This window comes from Rhinolophus sinicus, chromosome 16 (genome assembly GCF_057876585.1).
Source record: "Rhinolophus sinicus isolate RSI-liver-muscle chromosome 16, RSI-T2T, whole genome shotgun sequence".
NCBI lineage: Eukaryota > Metazoa > Chordata > Mammalia > Chiroptera > Rhinolophidae > Rhinolophus > Rhinolophus sinicus.
The window spans coordinates 12583346-12608857 of record NC_142516.1 but is presented as its reverse complement, the minus strand read 5'-3'; the positions used below and the strand labels follow the sequence as shown (position 1 = coordinate 12608857).

The window sequence follows — 25512 nt, the reverse complement described above, 5'->3', positions numbered from 1 at the left end:
AGCCAGTACTAAGGTAATAAAGAAAACCAAGCACCACTATATATTTGCAGCAAACACGCTCAACCCCAACATGGTAGGAGTTTGATAAGTCAAACTGAAAATTCTAGATGGAGCTGCCCCAGAGATAATATTGTTTAAACTTCTTATGGACAAAGAAACCAATTCTCTAAGCCCAGAGGAGACCCAGGAGCATAATTTATGGCTCTAAAAAAATTTGCAAAATAGAATGTTTAATTAAAAACCCGTAAGACCTATTTAATCATTAGATTTATTATATGTAAAAATTCCCTTTTACTTGAATGGCTTCTGAAGTTAGATTTTCCCATTTAGTAAACATTCCCCAGATTACGTTGTTGAGAAAGCATAGACACCTTTAAGTATAATGAGTTATTCCTAGCCAAATAATTACAAAAACTGCTGTGAATAGCAGGCAGGCAAATTAATATGTGAAAAGAAAAAGAGGATCTATAGCCTGCTATGAGAACAGAATGCTCGGTACAATCGCTTATGTGACAGAAACATGAAAATATACTGGGTGTTCTTTTCTTAAAATAAACTTGCTGGTAGAAAGAGTGTTTGGGATAATTCCTACATATATGCTCTAGGAAAATAGCCAACATCAAATGCTCAGTCTCTTCAATTTAGCCTAAAATGGACTACATGTTGTTTTCCATTTTGAGATAAAGTTGCCTGGGAGAAGTAGTTGGATTTAGTCAAGTTCTTGCATAGCCTATATTAGGAATTCAAAATCCTTCCCAATGAGAGATTCACCAAACCTCACCATATGGTTCTTTGGGGAGAAAAATTGTACCCACACAGGATAACATATATTCCTTGATGTTTGGTGCACGTCTTGCATGTGCATGTACTGGGGGGCAGGAACTACTCCAACTGTTTAGTTTCTCTCTTTTTTCTATTCCGCCATCTTGCTAGATTTCGCTCAACAGTTTAGTTTCTTGAGAGACACTCCAAACACACTGTATGACATTTCTCCTTGTGTGATGGTGCTGTGGAAGGGGCGATGTGGCTGAACTGTTCTTTCAACTCCCATGCATACTTCACCTGGAGCTCAGCCCACAAACAAGGGGTCGGTTTCAAGAGGTACAGAAGATTGGAAGCATTTGAAGAGGTTCACTTTTTTACTCTTTGTTCTGGATTCACTCCAGCTGTAACATGATCAGCACTTGCTCTCCTATAGAGCCAGCAGGTATTCTGGGACAAAAGCTCAGGTTGATTGGCCAGAAACCTTATCCTGAAGTCTCAGGCACAAAGTACTTTACCTCAATTGCTGTTTGACTGGCATGATCCTGAGATACATTTGGGCATAATTTGGCATCTGGACTCAATAATTTCCAAAGCTCTGAAATTGCTCACAGACAACATGCAGGTAAGTTTCTTATAATCTTTGAAGCATTTGCTATCTATTAAAATAGGCTTTGAGGAGGCCGAAGTTTCTTCTATGTACAAATAATCAGCACTGAGAAAATGGGAAGGAGTTCAGATTATAATTTCAGGAGTTTGTTTTGTTGTTTTTTTCCCATTGAAAAAACACAGAAAAGTAAAAGATGGGAATCAGGATTCTCTAGTGGTCAAGAGTGAGCTTTGGAATTTGATATACTTGAGTTCAAATCATAGCCCTACCCCACCCTTTCACCCACTGAATGATCTTGGGCAAATTACTGAACAGCTCAGATGCTCAGCTTAATTTTGAAGAAAACGTATCTGAAAGGGATATTACCAGGGCTAAATGATTAAGGCGTGTAAAGTGCTTAACTCAGTGCCTGGCCCATGGCAAATATTATGGGATGCTTTGTTGATCAAAGCTCCAATGAAGAGAGATTTAATTCCTTTAATGTTCCCTGGCTTTATTATATTACAATACTGCATATGCTCTTCCAGATGGAAAGTTTCCATCTCCTTTGATGAGGCGGAGTAGCTTGGCAGGGATCCATCCTAGATCTCTGAAGGGGTGCTAGCAGATAGCAGGAATCTGTCCATATTGACAGACATATCAGATGGATTAAGGGACATTGTCAAAAACAATGTCAGAATTCAGTATTAGATTAAGTTGAAAAATTAAACTGGAAGAATGTAAATGTTTGATAGTAGCCATTGTGCTACAATGAAGTGGTTGCCAACCAAAGCAACCACTTCATTGAAAAATAGCCCTTGACCTTTGTAATTAGAGAAGAAACTGATCCAGGTGCTTCAATTTCAGAAAGAACGTCATGTATTTTCCTATAGGTTTTTAGCATAATGATGCCACTTGTTACTTTATGTCCATGAGTCTATGTCTGATTCCTCTTCGCTCCCCCAGTGTTTTAACACAGCACCTTGTATTATAGTAAGCAGGCTCTCAGCCAAACAAGCAACCAACCAACCAACATTTTATTCATTGTCCACTTTGTGCCAAACACTGAACTCAGCAACACTGGAGAAGAGCGAGGTATGATGCCTGCTGTGCAGGAGGCCACAATCTGGTGGGAGAGACAGATTAACAAAAATAAATAATAGGAAACAAAATAATGTACTGCTAAGTGCTAGTAAGAGGTACATACAGTGTCCAGTGGGGGCAAAAACAAATGGAAATGAAGCTTGAATGAATATGTGTTCTTTTCTTATTTAGGTGACATTCTGCAGACTTCGGACTCACCAGTGGTGTTTCATTCTGTTTAATGTTATCCTATTTCATGCCTTGCTTTTTGGGGCTGATTTTGTGGAAGAATACTTTCTGCATGCTTTGCCTTATGTAAATATGAAAGTTGTGGAAATTAGAGATAAGGCAAGAAAATTGAACATGGAGCCCCTAAGAAGTAATCTTTCCAAATATTATATCTTGAGCCAGTCAGAAGTGTGTAAAGGGAAGACTATATTTCTGCTCTCTCTCATCTTCAGTAGCCCAGGGAATGAAACAAGACGGAACCTCATCAGGAAAACCTGGGGTAATGTGACCAGCATCCGAGGGCACCCCATTCTCACACTGTTTGCTTTGGGGATGCCTATTTTGGTAACTACCCAGCAAGAGATAGACAAAGAGTCCCATAAGAATAATGATATAATTGAAGGAATCTTCTTGGACAGTGCTGAGAACCAAACCTTGAAGATCATCACGATGACACAGTGGGCTGTGACTTTCTGTCCTAATGCCCTCTTCATTCTCAAGGTGGATGAAGAGATGTTTGTCAATCTACCAAGCTTGGTAGACTATCTTCTCAATCTGAAAGAACACCTTGAAGATATCTATGTAGGAAGAGTTATCCATCAGGACACACCCAACAGAGACCCTAATAGCCAAGAATTTGTCCCTCTTAGCAAGTACCCAGAAAAGTACTACCCAGATTACTGCAGTGGTGGAGCTTTTATTATGTCCCAGGATGTGGCTCGGATGATGTATGTGGTTTTCAAAGAAGTACCCATGATAGGGCCTGCTGATGTGTTTGTAGGAATTTGTGCCAAGTCTACTGGCCTTATACCCATCCACAGTTCAAGGTTTTCTGGGAAAAGACACATCAGATACAACAGATGCTGCTATAAGTTCATCTTCACATCCTCAGAAACTACAGATGCCGAAATGCCCCTGGCGTGGAAGGAAATTAACGATGGGAAAGAATGTACACTATTTGAGACTTACTCCGGGCTCATTTCCTGCAAACTTCTGACATACCTTGACAGCTTTAAACGTTTTCACATTGGTACTGTAAAAAACAATGCCCTGTATTTTGGTGATTAGGATTTCTTTGTTTTCCTTACAGGCATGTTCTTTTTAAATTACCTCCTACCTTGTTATAGAAAGCATCCCTCCTTCTTTGTGTTTTAAGTAGTTTTAAGTGTATTCAAAAAGTTGCAAAGTGTTCTTAGTACCCTGATGTACTGCATCATACTGAAATCTCATTTTAAGAAATTTAAGTTGGTGTAACATGATTCTTTTCAAAATAAAACCTCTCATCTGGAAGAGAGAACATTAATTATAACCAAAAGTCTTGTTTCTGTTTACAACTAGTGTATTTAAAAAAAAAAATCACATTCTATGGAACTGTCATGACTCAGTGATAGCCACGGTGACTAATTTTTGAGAATGCTCAGAATGAAAGAAAAAGCACTAAGTAACAAATTTGTTTAACAAAGTATTCATCTGGTCTGCAAGCAGGAAACATTTTAGTACACTGGGTGCTGGAATTACATTTAACTGAAAAGTGGTAGCTACCTAGTATATATTAACTCAAACCTCACTAGGGTAGAGACTTGCATCTCTAACTTTTTGTGAAACAATTTTCATCAAGTCCTAATTAGGCAGTGTTTCACAGATGGGATGCAACAAATTCACATTTCACATTAAGTATATGCGTATGCTCTGTGTTAGTTTCCTAGGGACACCATAACAAAGTACCACAAACTGGGTGACGTGAAACACTTATTTGCTTGAAGTTCTAGAGACTAGAAGTCTGAATCAAGGTGTCAGCAGGGCCATGCTCTTTCTGAAGCCTGTAGTGGAGAATCCTCCCTTGTCTCTTCTAGCTTTAATCTTGGCTTATAGACGCATCACTAATATCTGCCTCCATCTTCACATGGCCTTTCTGCTGTGTGTCTGTGACTTCATATCATCTTTCCTCTGTGCTGTGTCTCTGTTCAAATTTCCCTTTTCTTCTAAGCACACCAGTTATTGGATTAGGGCCCACCCTAATGACCGCATCTTAACTTGATCATATCAGCAATCAAGCAAATCAATGACATATCTTGAAATAAGGTCACATTCACCTGTACCAGGGGTTAGGATTCCACTATCTTTTGGGGGGATGCAATTCAACCCACAATACATGCTTTGTGATTTCTTGCATATAATGACTAGGCACTAAGTCGATATTTTCCATCCTGGGGTTCTTGGGGATTTTAGGTATCCCCAAAGTAATACACTTTGAAAATCCCTGCCATGACATTGTTTGGGATATGTTACTAAACCATACTGAGCCTCGGTTTATGTATAAAATCAACCTTGTAGGGATTATGAACTAAATGAGATATGGCAAGTGTTTAGCTTTGGATGTGGCCCACACAAGTATTCAATAAGAGGAAGAAGCAGCATTGAAAAACATTTGTTCTGAGTTAAACAGCTTAGGTTCAAATCTCGGCTCCACTTATTTGCTGTGTGACCTTGTGTAAGTTTCTTAACTTTGCTGTTTCAGTCTCAGGTGTAAACAGGGTAATGATAGTACCTTAACTCCTAGGAGTAGAAGAACATGAGTTAGTATGTGAAAAGCTTTTAGAACAATGCCTGACACACAGTAATTGTTTGCTTATTATCTTCAAAATAGAACCAAATAATAAAAGTAAAACACCTCTGACTAATCTTCAGGAAGCCAGGTTAATACTCTGGTTCTGGGCTGTGCAGCCTGAATAAGGTGCTTACATTCTCAGGCTTTGTGTCTGCAAAATGATACTTACTTGCAAGGCTATTATGAGTATAAAATGAGAAAATGTACACCAAGTGCCTAACATAAAGTAAATGCTAAGAAATTGTAGCTATTATTGGTAACAACGATAAAGAACTTTGCAATTTTTCCCTAGGCGTTGGTCATATTGAATTACTTTTAGTTCCCCAAATGTCTTCTCATTTTCGTATCTGTTTGCTCCTCTCTGTTCTTCATTTGATTATCTCCTACTGGTTCTTCAAGATTCAGAGGTTTCCTTCCCTGGGAAAACTTCTTCTCTCAAGCCTAGAATAGGTGTTTTCTGTTTTCCTCTATTCGTGTATTTACTATATGCTAATTTTTTTCTTTCTAACTGATTTTTATTGCAAGGACCAATTTCTAAAATGTTTTTCCCTTAAAAATCTTCAAATTAAAATTATTACATTAGATTATTACACTATGCTGAATCTGGGCTTTAAGCACACGAGTAGTCCATTTCAAGAAGCTAAGAAATTTACAGTAACAGTTACTAGAGAAATTTAATAACTTGCTTTAGAAACTATGGTTGAGCCAACAGGGAGCCTGAATTCTTCTTCTGAATTAAAGAATATAAGTTTGCTAAGCCTCAGTTTAGCATTTTAGAATGTAAAAAGTTGGACAGAATAGCTACAACCTATAGTAGACTTCAATCAAACACTTCGAATTTTAGTCTTCATTACATGGGAACAAACTTAAATAATGTTAATTTGAAACAATTTACTACAAATTAGAATTTTTTTTTTGAGCATACCTGTGCCAAAATAATAAGCTCTTAAAGATGATCGATTATTCAATATTATATATTAAGAATTGCACTACCAAAAAAAAATCTACATTTTAAAAATCTTAGTAAATACCTCAATGATCCTTTTTTAAATGAAAGCACAGTATAGTAACAATTTGGAGCTTAACAGCTAAAACTTTACATATATACAGGTCTCTTTGTTATGCATAGACTTAAAATACTTTTTTCTCTTGATAGGAAATGCACAATTTTGAGGACAAGTTAACATGTCCCATTTGTTACAGTATTTCTGAAGACCATCGTGTACTAGCATACTCTCCGATTTTGTAGAAACTGCTTGGAAAATGTTCTTCAGGAATCTGGTAACTTCTATATGTAGACAACTTCACAAATGCCAGTAAATTGCCCTATTTGCAGAAGTATTATTGAAATTGTTTCAACTGAAATTGTTCCAAAAATACTATTGTATTTTTACCTGTTAATTTTGCATTAAGGGCTTTTATTGAAAAGTACCAGTAAGAAGACCACCCAGGTATGGCAACTTGCCCTGAACATTACAGGTAACCATTAAATGCTTACTGTCTACTAGATAAGAAATTAGTTTGTGGTCACTGCCTTACCATAGGTCAACATCATGGTCATTCTATAGATGACCTTCAGAGGTGCCTATCTGAAAGAAAAGGACAGGCCTAAACACTGCCTGAGCACTTAACTGACACACACTAGACAGATCTTACTCTCGTCTGATTGAAAAGCTGAAAGAACAAAAATCTCACTCAGAGAAAATGGTCCTAATTTTCTATTGGCTTATTTTCCTCCACGATTAGCCACTTGCTACCTGTGTGATCTTGGGATAAGCTACTTAACTTCTCTGAGCCTCAGTTTCTTCATCTGTGAAACAGAGAGGTAAAAATTAAATGAGATGAATTTAGCACTTAGGACAATGTCTAACACTTTTGCCAATGCCAAACATCTAATGAGGAGTAAATATTTATTAAATGCAAACTAAAATAGTAATTTGCTTATTTTATTTCACCTTAAAAAAAAAGTTGCAGGTGCAAATCAGGATGTGTATGTGATCCACAGCAGAGGCAATCCTCTGAAATCTGACGTTAAATGAATAAAATCAACATGATGAAAGAGATTAAACAAAAGTCACCTTCAAGAGACAGAATGTTTCTTCCGGGCCAAGAAAGACTTGGCTGTGGCCTAATTCGTTACGGAAATATGGAAAAAGGAGACTCAGGGACACCAGAGATGGCAGGAGAGATGAGCAATCTGGGGACAAGAGAATTCCAGTCACCTGAGATCCATTTTGTTACAGAGCAGGGGTGGGCTATCGACATCACCGTGGCTTAAAAGAAACCTATCTCTAGAGCCTGAACTGTCACACTCTGATGATAAACTCACACAGAAACCTCTGGATCGGTGGCTGGCATGTAGAGTGCTTTGCTGTTTAGAGAGCAGGGCACTGGAAAACAGGTGGGAACAATTTTTGTCAGTGAAAAGCAAGTGCATCCTTTGTTAATAAATGAGATGGTATCCTGGTTCACACAGCATCCCCTCTGTTCTGACTGGTTGTTAGGAGTCCGGTTGCCTCTCCTTATCAACTCAACATTGATTTAATGGCTCTAAAAAGTTAAAAGCAAAACCCTCAACAATGATGACCCACAAATAAATATAAAGAAAGTTTGGGGACTGTTCTGGTTTAGCATGTTATCAGTATCCTCCTCCAAAATCACAACAGAGTAAAATTCATTGATAAATAGGAAAAAGGACCAAAGAACACTAGAAACATTTTTAAAAGGTTTACTGTCTATTTTTCAAAGGAATAATAGTAACACAAAAAAAATCAAAAGAGACCTTATTAAAAGTATTTATTCTTAGGATAGAGAACATAATTTAAAGATGCCATATTATTTGTTTTTCAAAGAATACATATATCCAAGACTTTGAAAGCGGAATCAGAAGGGGGAAAAGAATAAAAAAAAATAAAATAAAAAATAAAAGTGAAGAGAAACAATTTGGTTTCATTTTGATTGAAGCAGATTTTAAAATAAGATGGTAAGTCCATGAAAATTTTCTGGGAGGAGAACAAAACGTCCATCTTCTTGCAAAGAGTAAGGCAGTCAAATAAATCTGAAAAACATCTGTTTTAATTATGACCAAGTTTGCCTGCTTTCCTAGTTTCACATAGTGTTTCAATGTAGAAACATAACGAATGTTGGTGATAAAATTAGGTTTGACACTCCATAATTCTGGGGGAGGGAGGTCTCTGTTTTGTAAAATACAGAGGGAGTCAAATGCCTCAGGAGATGTTTTGGTCCAAAAATGGTCTAGACTCTAGAAGAAATCATTCAGCTCCTTCCACTGCTGTCATGGAAACAGGTTTCACATAGTATGGGCCTTCACTCAGGTAACTTCTGAGCCTCAAATAATTTGGGTTTCCAAAGATTTCTGCAACTGTCTTGGAATTGGCAAGAGCTTTCACCAGTTCATATTTGGCATCCTTTGAAGCTTTGTCATGCTCCACTGACCGGTCCATCACATATTCTACAAAACCTGGACTGTTAAACATAAGTTTCTGAGCCCAGGGTTGGTTTGCAATGGCCTGAAATGGAAGGCAAAAAAACAATTCCTCTGAGACTTAAGAAGTTAAGTTTGTTAGTAGGATGGCACATCCTTAGAAAGAAATTTGGCAACATGAACCTTAAAAATGTTACTTTTTGCTTAAATTCCTTCCTGGGAATTTAAGACAATAATCTAAATGTTAAAAATATATTTTTATACAAAGACGTTCATCACAGTGTGACAGTTATAATATAAATGTCTATAATATAAATGTCTAATAGTGGAGAGATGGATAATTAAATTATGGCATATAGCAATAAAAAATGGAATAAACATTAAGAATGTTTATAAAAAAATAGGTAAATCTGTTACATGAAAAAAGCAAATCAAAATGATATATATACATGGCATAATTACAACAGTAGAAAAAAACTACAGAAGAAAAGACTACCCTAAAGAAACTCTCATATTCGTACATGTATGTAAGATGATACTTTTGAGAATGTTCATTGTAGCATCATTTGTAATATTGTCTAAATCTCCATTTATAAGAGAATGATACACTGTGGCTATTCAGTGAAATACTAATGACTTTCTCCTTGCCTCTTTTAATATAGATAAATCTTAAAAACATAATGTTGAGGAGAAAAAGCAAATTGCAGAATGATATGAACAACTAGATACCATTTACAAAGTTAAAGAATATGTAAAATACTGTAATTTGTTTAAGGATATATGCATATGTAGTAAAAGTATAAAATCATATGTGGGCTTATAAACCCTGACGGTGATTAATTATATCCAGAGGAGGGTGGGGAATGGGTTTGGGCAGAGGTGTAGCAAGGTATGACTCTATGTTTGAAATATTTCATCAATCAATCAATACTAACACTAATACTAAAAGGAAACACACCAACTAGGTATGAGTTGATGTGACTTAAAATATCTACTTCTTAATCTTTTCCAAATTTTAAAATAATGAAAAAGCAACTTTTTATAATGTTTCTAAAAATCTCGCTATTCCATTTTAGTGAAGAACAAGGAACAATCAAGTTTACAGCTTAGTCTCTTCCTCTCAAAGTGTGTTCTACAGGCCAACAGCATAGCATCACCTGGGAGCTTGTCAGAGATTCAGGATCTCATGGTTCCATCCCAGAACCACTAAATTGGAATCTACATTTTCACAAGATCTTAAAGTTTGAGAAACATCAGCCTTGTTAACAACTGTCAAAGACGAAGAGTGTGCTGCAATAAAAACAGCTGTCCCAACAAGTCAATAAAAAATGATATCTGCAACTGTGGCCAACTAAGTAAAGCATAAGGTAGAAGACTGGGGGAAAAAATACATAAATAGTAAGAACATCGATGCAGAAGCCAACATGACCATCACAGTGACTTCGGGCAAAGATGAAGCCGTCTACAAACAATGTTCCTGAAGTTGATAGGGATATTGTATTCTTCAATACCCAGATCACGTATCACATCCTGCAGGAAGTCTTCCCTTTCTTGTCGCCTCCACTGTCCTTGTTCCCTCCCTCTCTAGGCCACGCATGCTGCCTGAGACCCCATTAGTAAGAGTACTAAAGGGATGACTGTTTCCATGAGCCCAGCCACCATGGTAAGTACTGGTCCTTATTCTCAACAAATTCTGTTTAAGTGGTCAATAAATATTTTAATATAATGTAATAAATAGAACACAGAGGTGAAATCCTTACCACAGCTGTAATTATATAATTAACTACACAGTTGTACCTACAGTCTGGGTCCCTCACCCAGAGGTGCTATATGCGCTACATGAAAGGAAAGTCTTGGTATATTTTGTTCACTATTGTAGCCCCAGAACCTAGCAAAAAGCAAAAAAGAAACTCAACAAATATTTGCTGAATGAATAAATAAGCACAAAGTATATGGGAGCCAACACTGCTTAACTTAACCTTGTGGGTTTGGCAAAGCTTGCTGAAGAGATACCTGAGCTAGTCCTTGAAGAATGAATAAGAGGTTAACAAGCAAATCGGGGAAGAAGTGTTGAAAGTAGAGAGCAAAGGTCCAGAGACATAAAGCAAGCAGTATGTATCACGAGAACACTAAGTGCCAGAAGGGGCAAGGCAGGCAAGAAGGCTCAGGAAGACCAGGCTGGGTCAATAAGGGCTTGTGTGATGGCACATAAGGAATCTGAAATTAATCCTGTGATCCCACAGCACCCTGTGTTCTTCTACAGTACCATTCAGTGAAACAATCTGTACATATATCTGTCTCCCTCTTTAATCTATACTAACAGCAGAGGGCAGAAGCTGTGCCCTGCACTTGTGTATTCCCAAGGCATGGCAGCGCGCCTGCTCATTTCAAGTGCTCACGTGTTGAACTGGCAGAGTCCCAGAAGAACCTGTGGAAAAGAAGAGATGCCTACCGTGAACACTTTTAAGGCAGCGCAGTGTAGTTCAGGGAAGGGTTGATTACTGATGCCGCGGAGGAGCTCCAGTGGGTCCTGAGACAAAGAAGAAAACCAGGACTCTGCCATCCTCAGGAGGTCATCCGTCTGCTGCTCAAGCTACAGGGCAGAAAAGAAGACTCTCAAGACACTTGTAAGTCAGGAAACCTGGGTTCTGATGGCACTCTGTCATTACTTGCTGTGTGATCTCTGCTAACTCTGGAGCACTCTTTCCCAAACCCAGTCCAGACTTGCCCAGTTTTGTTTGTTTGTTTTATGGGGTTGATTGAACAATTTCTAGGGTACTCTTCAGTTCTAATACTCTGATTCCACTTCAACTTAAAAATGTCACTAGTCATATAATGAGGGTTGTGTTCTTTTACTAAGAGTAAGAAATATGGCCTTTATTTGATCAACATTTATATTAACTTAACCTGTATGATGTTAACTCATACAGGCTGTCCCTCATTAATTTCCCAATTTACTTACTGGTAAGTAAAGAAGAGATGAGATTGCATCCAAACACCTAATTTTGAGCTCTGTTGGGGCATTCTTTGCTTGATATCCTATTCTCTTGAGCAAGCGTTCAAAGCGAGTTCCTTTGAAGGACAACAAGATCATTTTCATTGTGGTAAAATACAGATAACATAAAATTTACCATTTTAACCAGCATACAGATCACATTGTTGTGCAACTATCACCACCATCCATCTCCAGAATTTTTCATCATCTCAAACCGAAAAGTCTGTACTCATTAAACAACAACACTCATTCCTCCCTACCCCCGTGCCCTGGTAACCACTATTCTTTCTGTCTCTGTGTATTTGTTCTAAGTGCCTCAAATAGGTGGAATCATACAATATTTGTCTTTCTGGGTCTGGCTTATTTCTCTTAGCATAACGTCTTCAAGGTTTCTCCATAATGAAGCACGTATGAGAATTTCATTCATTTCTAAGCTGAATAACATTCCATTGTATGTATAGACCACTTTTTGTTTATCCATTCACCCGTCAATGAACATCTGGGGTTATTTCTATCCCCTTTGGCTACTGTGAATAATAGCTGTTAATGAACACAGGTGTATAAATATCTACTTGAGTCCCTGCTTTCAATTCTTTTGGTTATATACCTAGAAGCAAAATTGCTGGATCATACGGCAATTCTATGTTTAATTTTTTGAGGAACCACCGTACTGTTTTCCACAGTGGCTACACTGTCTTACATTGCCACCAGATATACACAAGGGTTCTAACTTCTCACATCCTTGTCAACACCTGTTATTTTTTTTTTTTTAATAAAAGCCATCTTCGTGGGTGTTGTGAAAATGAGATTTTTAAAATATGCTTTGCTTTCAATACACTGACCCCTACAAACCTAAACCAACATAAAAATAAACATGTAGTCAGAGACCAAATGAGAAGCCTAAAACACACATTCATATGCAACATGGCATATATAAGTCAAAGTGTAGAGGATTTGGAATCAAAGGACCTGGATTTGAGTAGCAGCCGCCCCACAGTCTGTATGATCTTAGAAAATTTTCTTAATTTCTCTGAGCTTCAGCTACCTCATCTGTAAAATGAGAATGACAACAGTATGTTCTCTGCAGGATGGCAGAGGATTCCATGTCATAGGTCACAGCACTTAGAAAAGTACATATAGCAAGGATATTAGTCGTGATATACGAAAGCATATAAAATTTCAACGTCTACTTCACAAGGGTTTTAGCAGTGCCGCGCGTGATGTTTTGTGTGGAACTCATAGTGCTTTCAAGGTACTCATGGATGTCCCATAAAAGTATCACTCTTAACACAAAATCTTGTAACAAATTTTTGTTCCTTTCCTTCCTCAAAGTTACATATATAGAACAAATATATCTTTTCATTAAATATTCACAACAACCCTGAGAAGTAAGAAGTAGTTACCCACTTTTCAAATACGAGGAAAATGAGGCCTAGAGTACTGAAGTGAGTAAATCAAGTTCAAAAAGCTAAGTCAGTGTTAAAACTGGGTCATGATCCAGGTTTCTCTGAGTCTAGCCCATGGTCTTTGTACCATGAATACTATTTATGGAAGATGTAGAGGGGAACACTTGGTTCAGCCAAGTTAAAAAAAAAAAAATTCAGTAATAATTATGAGACTTTTTAGGAATGAACCAAGGTCATGGTAAAAAAAACTTCCATCTGCAAAAGCAGTTTCTATAATGCACTTAACATACCAGCAAATGATTTATTATATATCGAATCCTTGTCAAAAATTAAGGTATCTCTAAAGAAAGGTAAAACAAGTCATACCAACCTGTCTTCTGCAAAACTTGCTTTCCTTCAACATTGGATCCCAGGATTCCAATTGTGTCCACTGCTACACCGATCATGGTGGGGTCCTGACTTTCTGTCATTTCAAAGACTTTTTCCACAAAGACAGGATAACGCTCGCAGATCTGTTGAGGGCTATCCATAATAGCAAGGTTCCCAAAAAACTTCACAAACCCTAGAGACATTTACAAAAATATTATTTTAATAGGGGAAGAAGACCACATAAATTGGGAGTCCTATGTTTTCATAGGGACAGTTATAAACTACAGGCCAGAAAGAGGAGAAAGGTTATGGCACTGTGCTGCCTGGAAATCAGACAGACCACAGGGAATACTGAAGGACCTGGGATGTGTGGTGCCCGGAGACTAGAAACCCCAGGTGTCAATGGAGTGGGGTCCACACACTGAAGCACTGTCACACGCAAGAGGGAGAACAAAGAACAAGGAAGGACCAGTGGATACAAGTTACAGGACGGCAAGTTTGGAGTCATTATTAAAAAGAAAATTTTAAACAGATGTTCATCAATGAAATAATCTAGGCTACCTAAGGAAGGCACAAATCTCCAATTTCTAGATGCGCTCAAGAAAAACTAACACATGTCCTTGACAAAATGACTGGAGTAGTTCCTATATTAAAGATTCCAACTCAGAGATTTGATGAATCTGGGAAATATACTGTAAATGTCATTACTAGTATTTTTATTTAGTTTCTTTTGGCTGTGACTCGAAGGAAATTATCCTAATGCTCTAAACAGCAGTATTTCCAAGAAATCAGAATCAACAGTGGAAGGCTCCCAAGGTGATAGATTCTACCCTATTAAGGGGCTATGGGTCTCATCACCTGAAGGGAATCACCTGTAAAGAAGACAAACCCCGGGCTCCTCCTGACAGATAACTCACAAACAAAACACACACTATCATTTCCACAGGCATCAACATTTCTTACCTGGCAAGTAGAAGCTAGAGAAAGGGTCTGAATCCGCCCCAACAATTATATTAGAAATCTGATCAATTACTCCTTCCTGAGCAAGGTACTGTCGTCCATGATGAGTATACGCCAGTGATGTCACCATTTCTATACAGGTGGCTCTGAAATGCCAAGATTTTGCATATAATTAGCATGGTTTATAAACTGCTTTCATATAGGTTATCTCATTTAACTCTTCCCACCAAATATAAAAGGTCAATAATCCTGGCTCGACTCTTTCCGATGAGGACACAGAATGAGAAAATTGCAATGACTTGTCCAGAATCACATTTTATTACAAGGCAGAGTTTAGAGTTAAATCTTGACTTTCTCACTTGAGTCCCATTATTGTTTCCACTATAAAATAGCTACTTCTAAGAGATTTCTTTTTAAAATGTGTTTTATTTTGAAATGTCAAACATACACAAAAGAGAACAGAACTGTAAGCCCTTGAGTACCCATAATCTTGATTGTATAATTATCAAGATTTTGCTTTACTTATTTCACCTCCTTTTTCTCCATTTTTTGCTGAACTATTTTAAAGCAAATTCTAGTCATGTTGCCATTTACCCCTGCATACTTTAGTATGCATCTCTAAAAAACATAAATATACTGTGCTCACTTCGGCAGCACATATACTAAAAAAAACATAAACATTCTCTCACAATTGTAATTCCTTACCACATATTTAAAAAATAAATAATAATTCTTTGGTATCACCTAATACCCACCCATGATCAAATTTTCCCAATTAACTAAAAAAGCATTTTTATATTGGTAGTCACAAAACAGTCACAGGGATTTGATATATATATAGTATGGGGAATGTAATCAATAATGTTGTAAAGATTATGTAGGGTATCAGATGGGTACTGGACTTATCAGGGGGATCACTTCATAGATTATATAAATGCCTAACCACTGCGCTATATATCTGAAACTAATATAAAATAATATTGAATGTTAACCATGATTAAATACATATTTATATAGCCATGGGATGCAAAGTATAGCATAGGAAATATGGTATTACGTAATAGCTACGTACGATGTCAGAGGGGTAGTAGACTTGGGGGTGGTTATCACTTTGTGAAGGGTATAAATGTCTAATCATTATGTTGTTTAGTACACCTAAAGCTAACAAGGAAAATTTTAAAAATAAAAACTTTTTTATAATTGCTCCTAAAGTATTTTAAGTGACTGTTTGTTGGGTTTTTTTCTGTCACAAAATTTGATACATAGCTAAAAAAATTAACGAAATTAGTTTCCTAATTAGGAATGCTATGAAACAGTGTAATTGGTGACTGATTTATGCATATGAGTTTAACAATTTCAGTCACATTTAAACAACATAAGGCAGTAAGAAAATCATTTAAAATAAGGAAAACAAAATCCTGAGTACACGAAATAACTATAGTGCTATTATAAAAACAAAATACTTGAAGCAAACCAAGTGTTCAACAGTGAGGATGTATTAGTAAATCGCAGAATATCAACCAAGAAACATTTGGCAAATATGGGGACTTAGGGAGTAGGGCTGAAAAAATTGGAATTAACATTTCTCTGAGGACCTATGCCAGCCATTGCATGGGTCTCTATGGTTAATTCACTTAATCCTCATATTATCTTCTTTATAGATCTGTCATTGTTCCATTTAGGAGACAAGGAAACTTAAGGTGCAGAATGGTTGCAATAAATTGTCCAAGGTCAAACAGTTAATAAGTACTAGAGATGCGTGTAAGCCCGTCTTCCTCATTTTCAAAAGTCCATGTTTTTCTATCATGCCATGGTGCTATTATTTAACAATGTCAAAAAATGTGTAACACATAATGTGATAACACATTAATACAAAGTGGCAGTTTATCACCGGATTGCAACTTTGTAAGAGCATACATGCATGCCTAAGGACAGGGAACAGTCATTCCAAATCAGCTATACAGTCGTATGTGGCTTTGCTAAGTTGCAGTATGCTGTCACAATATAACCTGAGGTATTTTCTAAAGGCCCCTTCTTCAGCACATATATTTGTCATGAGATTGAAACCTGGGCACAGGTCCTACCAGGGAAGATAACACTGAGTCCCAAGGGTTGTCTCCTGGCCCTCCCAAAGAGGACATTTCGCTCTCTCAGCCAACATACCTACCTGACCAGTACATCCTCACCAGTCAGCTCTCTGAGGAGCTGGGTTACCAATCCACTTGTGGTACAGGAGGTTAAAGATTCTGGTGACACAGAAGAAATCTCTACAATTAGCTGAAAGAAAAGAACAGAAAAAGCAGAAAGGTCAAAACAGCCCCAAAGTTGTTAAATCTCATTTTAAGTTAAATGCAGGACTAGGTACTTTATATAAACAAATTTTTAAAACTCTGTTATTTGTCTCCACACGTAGGAAAATTTCATCAAACACATAAGAAATTACTTTGGCACAGAATCACTCCACTGTATCTAGGTGTAGCTGTATTTTTCACAAAAGAAATCATCAATCAAGGTAAAAAACCCTGAATCAGCAACCACAGATTGTAATAATCATTCATTCATTCATTCATGCATTCTATCAGTCAGTCATTCACTTACTCATTCAAGTATGTCCTGAGGGCTTATTGAGAGAACAGGATACTGAAGGATTTTAAGCAGAGGAATGACAGAACCAGATTTGGATTTTTAAAAGATCGTTCTGACTGCACGTGAAGATAGACTAGTAGTGACAAAAAATGGACAAGGGACCCGTTTGGATGCCAATACAGTAATCCAAGTAGTAGCTTAGACTAGGGTCCTGGTGGCTACACCAAAGAAGAGAAACACATAGGTTTAAGTAAAACTGACATGACGTGATGGCTGAATGGACATGTGGCAGGAAGAACCAGGTCTCATAGTGAATGAACTTGAGGTCTAATACCCAACCACGTGAACTATGAGACACGGCCAGTTTGTTGATGCTGTTTTTTACTAGGGGCATGAGGTAGGTGGAGAAGCTCAGGAATCTGGTTTTAACATGAGGTGAGAGACCTAGAATATGTCTGGGGGGGGGGAGTGAGTTAGTAGTTGGACATGAAGGTCTGAGCTCAGAAGAGAGGTCTGGGTTGGAGGTTTACATTTGAGAGTCCTGACCATTATAGGTGGGAACTGAAATCATAGGATGCATAAGATTGCTGAATGAATACAGATTATAGGGAGAACAGGGCTGGGGACGTTGCCTTCACAAACCCCAACAACTGAAAGCTCAACAGAGGATAACGAGCCGGGAGACTTAGAAAAAATAGCAAGAGAGGCAGAAGGAAAAACAGGATAGCCTGGTATCAAGACATACAAAGTAAGACAGCGTTTTGAAGAGGGAATTAGACTGTAGAGGATTTGTTTGGAATATGTAGCCCATTAACTGAGTGGCCTTGGGTCAACGACTCCATCAGTAACAGTGAGGTCAATGTATAGGCTTTACTGTGAGAACTGAAGACAATCTGTGTGAGGAGGTAGCACCGTGCTCAGTACAAAGCTGGTACAAACGAGAGCCATTTCTTCTACTACTGCTACTACTACTGCTGCTAAGTTTTTCAAAGTTTAGTTTCAATGGCGTCTCGTCTGTTATAGTACTTATAGTGCAGTATAAATATTTTTTATCTGACAGCCTCACACACCAGGTGGGGAGGTCAGCACCCAGTATAGGGCCTAACACAGATTACGTACTCAATTAATGTATGTTAAATGAGCCGTCTTGCCTTCCAATGTAGCTCTTACTGCATTCTGAATTGTAAGCATCAGAAAGTGTGTTTCTTGTCTTACCTCATACACCCTGTATCGAACAATGTCATTTGTTTTCATTACGGTTTTCAAATCATCCAGCAGACTGCTTTCAAATAAAGCCTCCAGGCCAGCTTGGGTCAGCGATATTCTTGACAGGGATTTAATGGCCTTATAGGAAAGAAAATATCTCTTAAGTCATAAACATACAGAACGTTAATATCTACTTCATAAGAGACTGATGTGAAAACTAATGTATGGAATGCACCTTGCCCAATGAGCATTTACTACATTTTAGCTATTATTATTTATAATTGAAAAACATACACAGCTGTGGTGTAAGTTTTGCTTCTTATGAAGTCACCCGATGTAAGCCCTATGATGGATAATTTGTAAATGTGGATTCTAGCAAATAGACGGGGTTTACTAGTACTTATTAGACATCATAGATTTATTTGATACCATTTATATTGTTGGAAATTCAATGACACAAATCCTCCCTTCTAAACCCTCACCCCTCAACCCAGAAAGCCTTTCTTTGTCTTTTCATTTCTCTGCTTGGTTAAGCCGATGGTTCTAGCGGACTCACCACTTTGGCTACAGATAGATTCTCTCCACCAATACAATAAACGATTTGTTTTAGTAATTCAGGATTATTTAGAATCTCAGTAACAGCATCAGAATTTTCAACGATTCTTCCAACCTGAAAGAAAAAAACAATCAGAAATACTCTCCCAAGGTAGGGCAACACATGAACACATGATGGTCGAATTTCCTTAGTGTGTAGCTATTTTAAGAGTTACTGATTACAACTAAAAGACAAGTTATTAAAAATTCCTAGTGACCCAAATTCTTTAAAGCCAAATACATATTTGGCCTAGTTACATCTTTGAAAGGAAAAAAAAAAATGGTGGGTGTTTCAGTGAAACAATACAAATTCTAGTTCTTTCCATTTTTAGCTGCACTGAAACCCTGGGCAAATTAAATAACTTTTTTGAGCCTAATTTCTTGTCTGTAAAATGGGAATATAATACTTAATTGCAGGAGAGTAATGAAGATTAAATGAGACTAAATAGGTAGAGCACATACTAGTGTCTGGCACATAAATGGTAAATAAATCGATACTTTTCTCTTTTTGTGGAATAAACACTTTAGAGTAGAAAAGGAAAAACAGTAGTTGAATACCACTGGATAAACTAACTGCTCGTAACCTTTCAACAAGATGATCCTCAACAGCAGTTCTTCACCCAAATAGTAGCACGTTTTGATTACCAGGGTGATAAGAGTTATTGTCTTAGTTTGTCGGTTTAGTGATAGTACTTTGTTCATGCCACCATGAAAAGACTTAACATGGCAACCTTTTTCTCTAGACTAGGGGCTCCTTGAAAGAAATAGGCTTTATTTATCTTGGTAGCTTTAACAGCATATGATACAATGCCTGGCATGTAAAAGGAACTCAGTCAGTATTTGATGAATGAATGCTGCCAATTGTACTGAGTAGGACTTTTTACTTTAGCTTGTATCCCCCTGGTTATAGTTAAGCTATGCATACTAGAATAGACTAGACACGCCCTAGGGACAGAGAGATGATGTTTTCTTTCTCTCTCTGTCTTGGCACCCAGCACAGAGCCTAGCCCAGAACAGGTGGTCACTAAATGTTAGTTCCCTTATTATATGCTAGCAAAATTTCATACCTGGGACAGAGCGAGGATTTTCACAGAATCATCAGGGTGAGTCAGTCCCCTCTGCAGGTCAACCCTGAGGTTCCGGGCCATGTGAACTGGCTCCATAGCTTGGAGCAATCTCTCCAGAATGGATACACACAAAGTTGTCTGTTCCCTAAAGGAGACACCATAGATCTCCTTAGTTCATGTCCTGCCAGGTAGGAAGTAACAATCTAATAACACCTGACACCAGGCTCAATGATGATCTCCTCTACATAGACATCCCTTCGAAACACCAGCTTTTATTAAGTTATTAAACATTTACTAAGTACCTATTATGTGCCATGCCCGTGCTGGGGATACAAAGAAGGATAAGATACATTCTATAATCTCAAGGAGCTCAGTCTAATGGAAGATACAGGAAACCAGGAAGGCAACTATAATCCAGGTAGATAAATAGGTTAGAGCTAGGTTAGAGCTGGAAGCTGTGGGAGCCCAGTAAAGAACACATGGCACAGGGTACATTTGAGCTAAATTTTAAGAAAAAGTGGGAGTTATCTGGAAGAAAGGTGTTGCAGGTGGAGGAAGTAGTAGCACATGAAAAGGCACAGAGGAATGGGACAGTGTTATGCATTCAAGGGACCACAAGTAGCTTGGTACGTGTGGGGTCAGAATTGGAGGGAAGTGGGGAGAACGTAAAAGGAGGGAGATGAATGGCAAGAAATTACATAGGAAAAATACACAGGAGTCAGATTCTGATAGGTCTTTTATGTCCTGCTATGGAATTTAGCCTTTTTCCAGGAGTCAATGGTAAGTCCAGAAGTAATTTTAAAGCAGAGAACTACACAAAGAGATTTGACTTACAGAAATCACTCTGCATCAGTGTTAGTTAGAGAAAGAATTTTCAGTTAGAAGCAGTTCATGGTGAGAGGTGATGAAAGAAGGTGGGAATGGAGAAGAGGGAAAAGGTTCAAGAGCTATTAAAGACGTAAATTAATCAGAACTTGATGACTACCACATACAGATGCAGTGTTTCAAGAATAACTTCCTTGTCTCTTAATAGGCAGTGCAAGTAAATGGGCATTTATACGCTAATAGTATACAATTAAATTGGTAGAACCTTTCTAAAAGGTGGTTAAGCGATACATAGCAAAAACCCTAAAAACGAACATACCCTTTTAACTCAGGGATTGCACGTTGCACAACTAAGCCTAAGGGAGTAATTAAGAATGTTTTTATATCCAAGATCATTGAAAACATGTCCATACAAAAATCTGTGCACAAATATTCATAGTAATGGAAACCCAAATGCCCATCAATTAGCAAATGTATAAATGCGGTCTATCTACACAACAGAATATTATTCAACCATAAAGAGGAATGAAGTACTGATCCATGCTACATCGATGAGTCTTGGAAATACTATGCTAAGAAGCCAGATACAAACGGCTTCCTTTGGATGATTCCATTTATATGAAATGTCCAGAACAGACAAATCCATAGACAAGAAGCAGATGGCTGGCTGCCAGGAACTAGGGGAAGGGGATAAAAAGGGAAATGGGGAGTGACTGCTAATGAGTTTCTTTTCCATTTTAAAAAAATTGTAATTGTATATACCATAAAATTTACCATTTTTAAAGGTACAGTTCTGTGGCATTAAGTAAATCCACACTGTTGTGCAACTATCACCACCATCCATCTCCAGAACTTCTTCATCTTCCATTAAAACTGAAACTCTATGTCCATTAAACACCAACTCCCCATTTTCCCCTCCCCTCAGCCCCTAGTAACCACCATTCTACTTTCTGTCTCTGAATTTGACTACTCTATGGACCTCATATAAGTGGAAGCATACAGTATCTGTCTGTCTGTGATGGGCTCATTTCACGTAGCATAATGTCCTCAAGGTTCATCCACGTTGTACCATGTGTCAGAACTCGCTTCCTTTTTGAGGCTGTTAGTATTCCATTGTATGTATATACTACATTTTGTTTATCCATTCATCCATTGACGGACACTGGATTGCTTTGCTATCTTTTTTATTTTAACTATTCTAATAGGTGTGCAGTAGAATCTCAATGTGATTTGAATTTGCATTTCTCTAATGACTAATGACATTGAGTATCTTTTCATGTGCTTATTTGCCATCTATAAATCTTCCTGTTCAAATATTTTGCCCATTTTAAAATTGGGTTCTTCTCATTGAGTTTTGTGAGTTCTTCACACATTCGGAACATAAGTCCTTTATCAGATATATTCTTTGTAAAGATTTTTCTCCATTTGTGACTTTCCTTTTCATTCTCTTAACTATGACCTTTGAAGAGTAGAATGTTTAATTTCGATAAAGTCCAATTTATCAATTTGTTCTCTGTGGATCATGCCTTTGGTGTCACATCAAAGAAATTTTTGTTTAACCCAAGGTCACAAAATTTTTTTCCTGTTTTCTTTGAGAAGTTTGATAGTCTTAGGTTTTATATTGACCTCTATAATTGACTCTCATATACTGTTGGTGGGAATGTAAAATGGTACAATCATTTTGGAAAACAGTTTGGCAGCTTCTTAAAAAGTTAAACATACAATTACCATATGATCCAGCCATTCCATTCCTAGATATTTACTCAAATAGAAAAGAAAGAATAAGTCTATGTAAAGACATACACAAATGTTCATAGCAGTGGTATTTGTAATATCCCCAACTGGAGATAACCCAAATGTTCATCAACATTTGAACTGATAAACAAATTGTGGTACATCTGTACACTGGACTGCGACTTAGCAATAAAAAGGAATGAAGTATTCCTTCATACCACATGGGCAAACCTTAAAATAATTATGCTGAGGGAAAGAAACCAAACAAAAGAGTATATACTGTATGACTCCATTTATATAAAACTAAAAAAAAAAAGAAAAAAAAAAAAGGACAAACTCATTTATAGTGATAGAAAGCAGGGAAGTGGTTACCTGGCTGAAGAGGAGAGGGACTTTTAAGGGGCACAAGGAAACTTCTGGGGGTGAAAGATATCTTTGCTATTTTGATTGTGGTCGTGGTATCATGGGGATAGACATGTCAAAATTTGTCAAATTGTACATTTTATTATGTGCAATTTGTGTAAATTATATCTCAATAAAGCTTTTTTTTTTTTTTTAAAGCAATGGTAAGTTAAACTGTATAGTGCTCAAATTTCAGGTCATATGTAGCCCTTTGCTGTCAAGAAGCCAAAGAGTTAATAATTTATATAATAATCAATCCTGTTTGACTTCCATGTTGTAAAGCAGTAATTTTCCCTCACAAAAACTCCTGTCAAGATTCTAGACTTACATTTATTAGATCAGATACTGAACCTGTATACAGCAACCTGTGTGGTTTAGTCAGGATAATAGCAATATTATCTGGAGACTGCCAATCTATCCAGAGAAGAATTACTTCCATAAATTACAGTTGGTATCTACTATGTACCCAGTTCTGAACTACCCTGTCTTTAATAAATTTCCATTAAAATTGTTTCCTAGAGCACTGCTCCTTCATTCAGCAAATCACCTCCCCCACGGACCTTACTCTTCAAACTCCCCTTCATTTCAGTTTCTGTTGCATCTCTGGTGTCAACTTGTGGTATGACCTTTGAAAGTCTCTGCATCCATAATATGAAGTGGTTGGACTAGGTGCCTCTCTAAAATTATTGAATCTAATCTTTTATTGGGCATATGTGTTTCCTGCTGTGCCCTAGGTGGGATACAGAGATGAACAAAATATGGCCCTTGCCTGCAAAGAATTTACAAACTACAAATAAACACATATGGAACTATAATGTAAGCCTATAGTTTCAAGTATCATTAACAGAAATAACGATAATGTCCTTCAGGAGATCTGAGGACAATTCACTTGTAACTGGAGTGACCAGAAAAGACTTTTTGCAGGCGATGGCACTTCACTTGGTCCTAAAGAATCTGGAGAGGGAGAGGGCATTTCGGTTAGAATTGGCATGAACAAAGTTAGGAAAGTACCAAGTTATGCTCAAGGGAAAGTAAGTGGTGCCCCTGGTAGATGGAGCAGATGAGTATGTGTTCAGGAGTGGAGGGAACACGAGGCTGGAAGAGTATGCCGTAAGGGTCCCAATGTCAGACTAAGAAGTCAAGCTTTTACACGCTAGGCAGTGGGAAACCATGGAAAAGACGTGCGCCAAATGAACTGAGAACTTCACTGTGGTTGCAGTATGGGAAGGTCATGCTAGGAAAGGAAGCCTAGAGGCAATAAGTCACACTGATGCAATAGATCTAGCAAGGAGAAAAGAGGGGCCTGAATTAAAGTGGACAAACAAGAGATATTTTATAGGCTGACCTGAAAATGTTCACTAACGGATTTAATGAAAGGGAAACATATGAAAAAGGGAGGAATCTGAGGTCAGAGCCAAGAAAGCCCTCCAAAATCATCCAGTGTTGGTTCAGTGATTCATTATATTTTCAAGTAGAAACTGTCTGGATCACAAATGTTTTTAAACTCTTCTAAACTATCAAATACAAAGTGTTTTTAAATAAAACACTACAGATGTGCATAAAATGAAACGTAAAAGTTGCTCTCCTAGCATTCTAAGTCCCACTGCCATATTAATAGTTTCTGCTGTACCTTTCAGACACTCCCAATGTTATACTAGCTTGTGAGTGTGTGTGTGTGATCCTTTTTAAAAATTACTCATAATGGAATCATAAACTCCTACATTTTTTTTCATTCAACAACGTACCTTAGAGCTCTTTCCATGTCCACATCTATAGATCTCAACTTTTCTAATAGCTGCATAGTGTTGCATGGTACTGTGTTCTAATTTACTTAGAATCCCTTTTTAATGGATATTTAGGTTGTTTCACAGCTTTTTGCTGTCGCCTTTTGTTAGAATATTCTTGTATATACAGCACATTTTGTGTGCGAGTATACCTGCATGTTAAAGTCCTGTAACAGGAATTACTGGATCAAATGGTATATGAACCTAAAATGTTGATGGATCTTGCCCAATTACCAAGATAGGTCCCCTTCATAAGAGGAGGGAAAAAGTCAAGAACTTGTACACGTAATTGTGGAGCCCTCCCTATATATAGGTGGGCAACCCTGCTTCCCCCCACTTCAATTCCTATTTCAAGGAGCGAGACCAGGAGCTTGCCAGGGACACAGCTCAGAGGCTGTTCTTAAACCCCATCTCTTGCCTCTCAACCCAGGATCCTCCCTCTCTGAAATTTCAGCTTTTTTTTTATATACCTTCATTGCGAGTGGGAAAAGCCCATCCCTCGGCCCACCCACCCCTGTCTCCCTACTCGGGGGTGTCTCTCTCCCCTGCTCAAGAGGCAGCGTCCACTCACCGATGGTTCTCATTGAGCAAGGAGAAGAGCGGGCCAAGGCGCAGTTCCGCGGCTTGCTCGCGGAGCTCGCTGAGCGGCACCGCCTGCAGCACCGACTGAAGCGCGCGTAGCTCCTCCAGCGGCGCTTCCAGCCGCGCCACCTCCCTCAGCAGCGCCAGCACCTGAGCCGCCATCATACTCCTCCCGCAGGGGCTCGCCCGCCGCCGCCGCGCTCCCGGCGTGCTTCTCCGACTCTCGCGAGATCTGCCGGGGGCAGCCTCCCTTTACCTGAGTGTTGGCTGCAACTGCGACCCGCCGC

At 38.0% G+C, this 25512-nt stretch overlaps 2 protein-coding genes across 2 annotated transcripts; one reads left to right on the top strand and one right to left on the bottom strand.

Moving 5' to 3' along the window:
- Window positions 1–1026: 1026 nt before the first annotated feature.
- B3GALT9 (beta-1,3-galactosyltransferase 9) lies at window positions 1027–4267 on the top strand. The gene is made up of 2 exons (XM_019731175.3): window positions 1027–1387; window positions 2627–4267. Exons 1-2 carry the CDS (start codon window positions 1382–1384, stop codon window positions 3728–3730), a joined length of 1110 nt encoding a protein of 369 aa, XP_019586734.3. The 5' UTR covers window positions 1027–1381; the 3' UTR covers window positions 3731–4267.
- A 3782-nt stretch (window positions 4268–8049) lies between these two features.
- On the bottom strand, window positions 8050–25477 carry PSMD5 (proteasome 26S subunit, non-ATPase 5). Its single transcript, XM_019731207.3, has 10 exons — window positions 25215–25477; window positions 19899–20043; window positions 18794–18907; window positions 18247–18375; window positions 16613–16722; window positions 14449–14591; window positions 13487–13678; window positions 11678–11787; window positions 11168–11308; window positions 8050–8800 (listed from the first exon to the last, which is right to left on the bottom strand). The coding sequence occupies exons 1-10, from the start codon at window positions 25388–25390 to the stop codon at window positions 8543–8545; spliced, it is 1518 nt and encodes a 505-aa protein (XP_019586766.2). The 5' UTR covers window positions 25391–25477; the 3' UTR covers window positions 8050–8542.
- Between the last annotated feature and the right edge of the window lie 35 nt (window positions 25478–25512).

Coding starts and splice junctions, on each gene's coding strand:
- PSMD5 (XM_019731207.3), bottom strand. CDS start 25,390: ATGATGGCGGCTCAGGTGCTGGCGCTGCTGAGGGAGGTGGCGCGGCTG. Junction 18,376..18,793: donor ATCTATCTGTAGCCAAAGTG/GTGAGTCCGCTA, acceptor CTTTCCTATAAG/GCCATTAAATCCCTGTCAAG. Junction 11,309..11,677: donor CATCTCTTCTTTACTTACCA/GTAAGTAAATTG, acceptor TCTGCCCTGTAG/CTTGAGCAGCAGACGGATGA.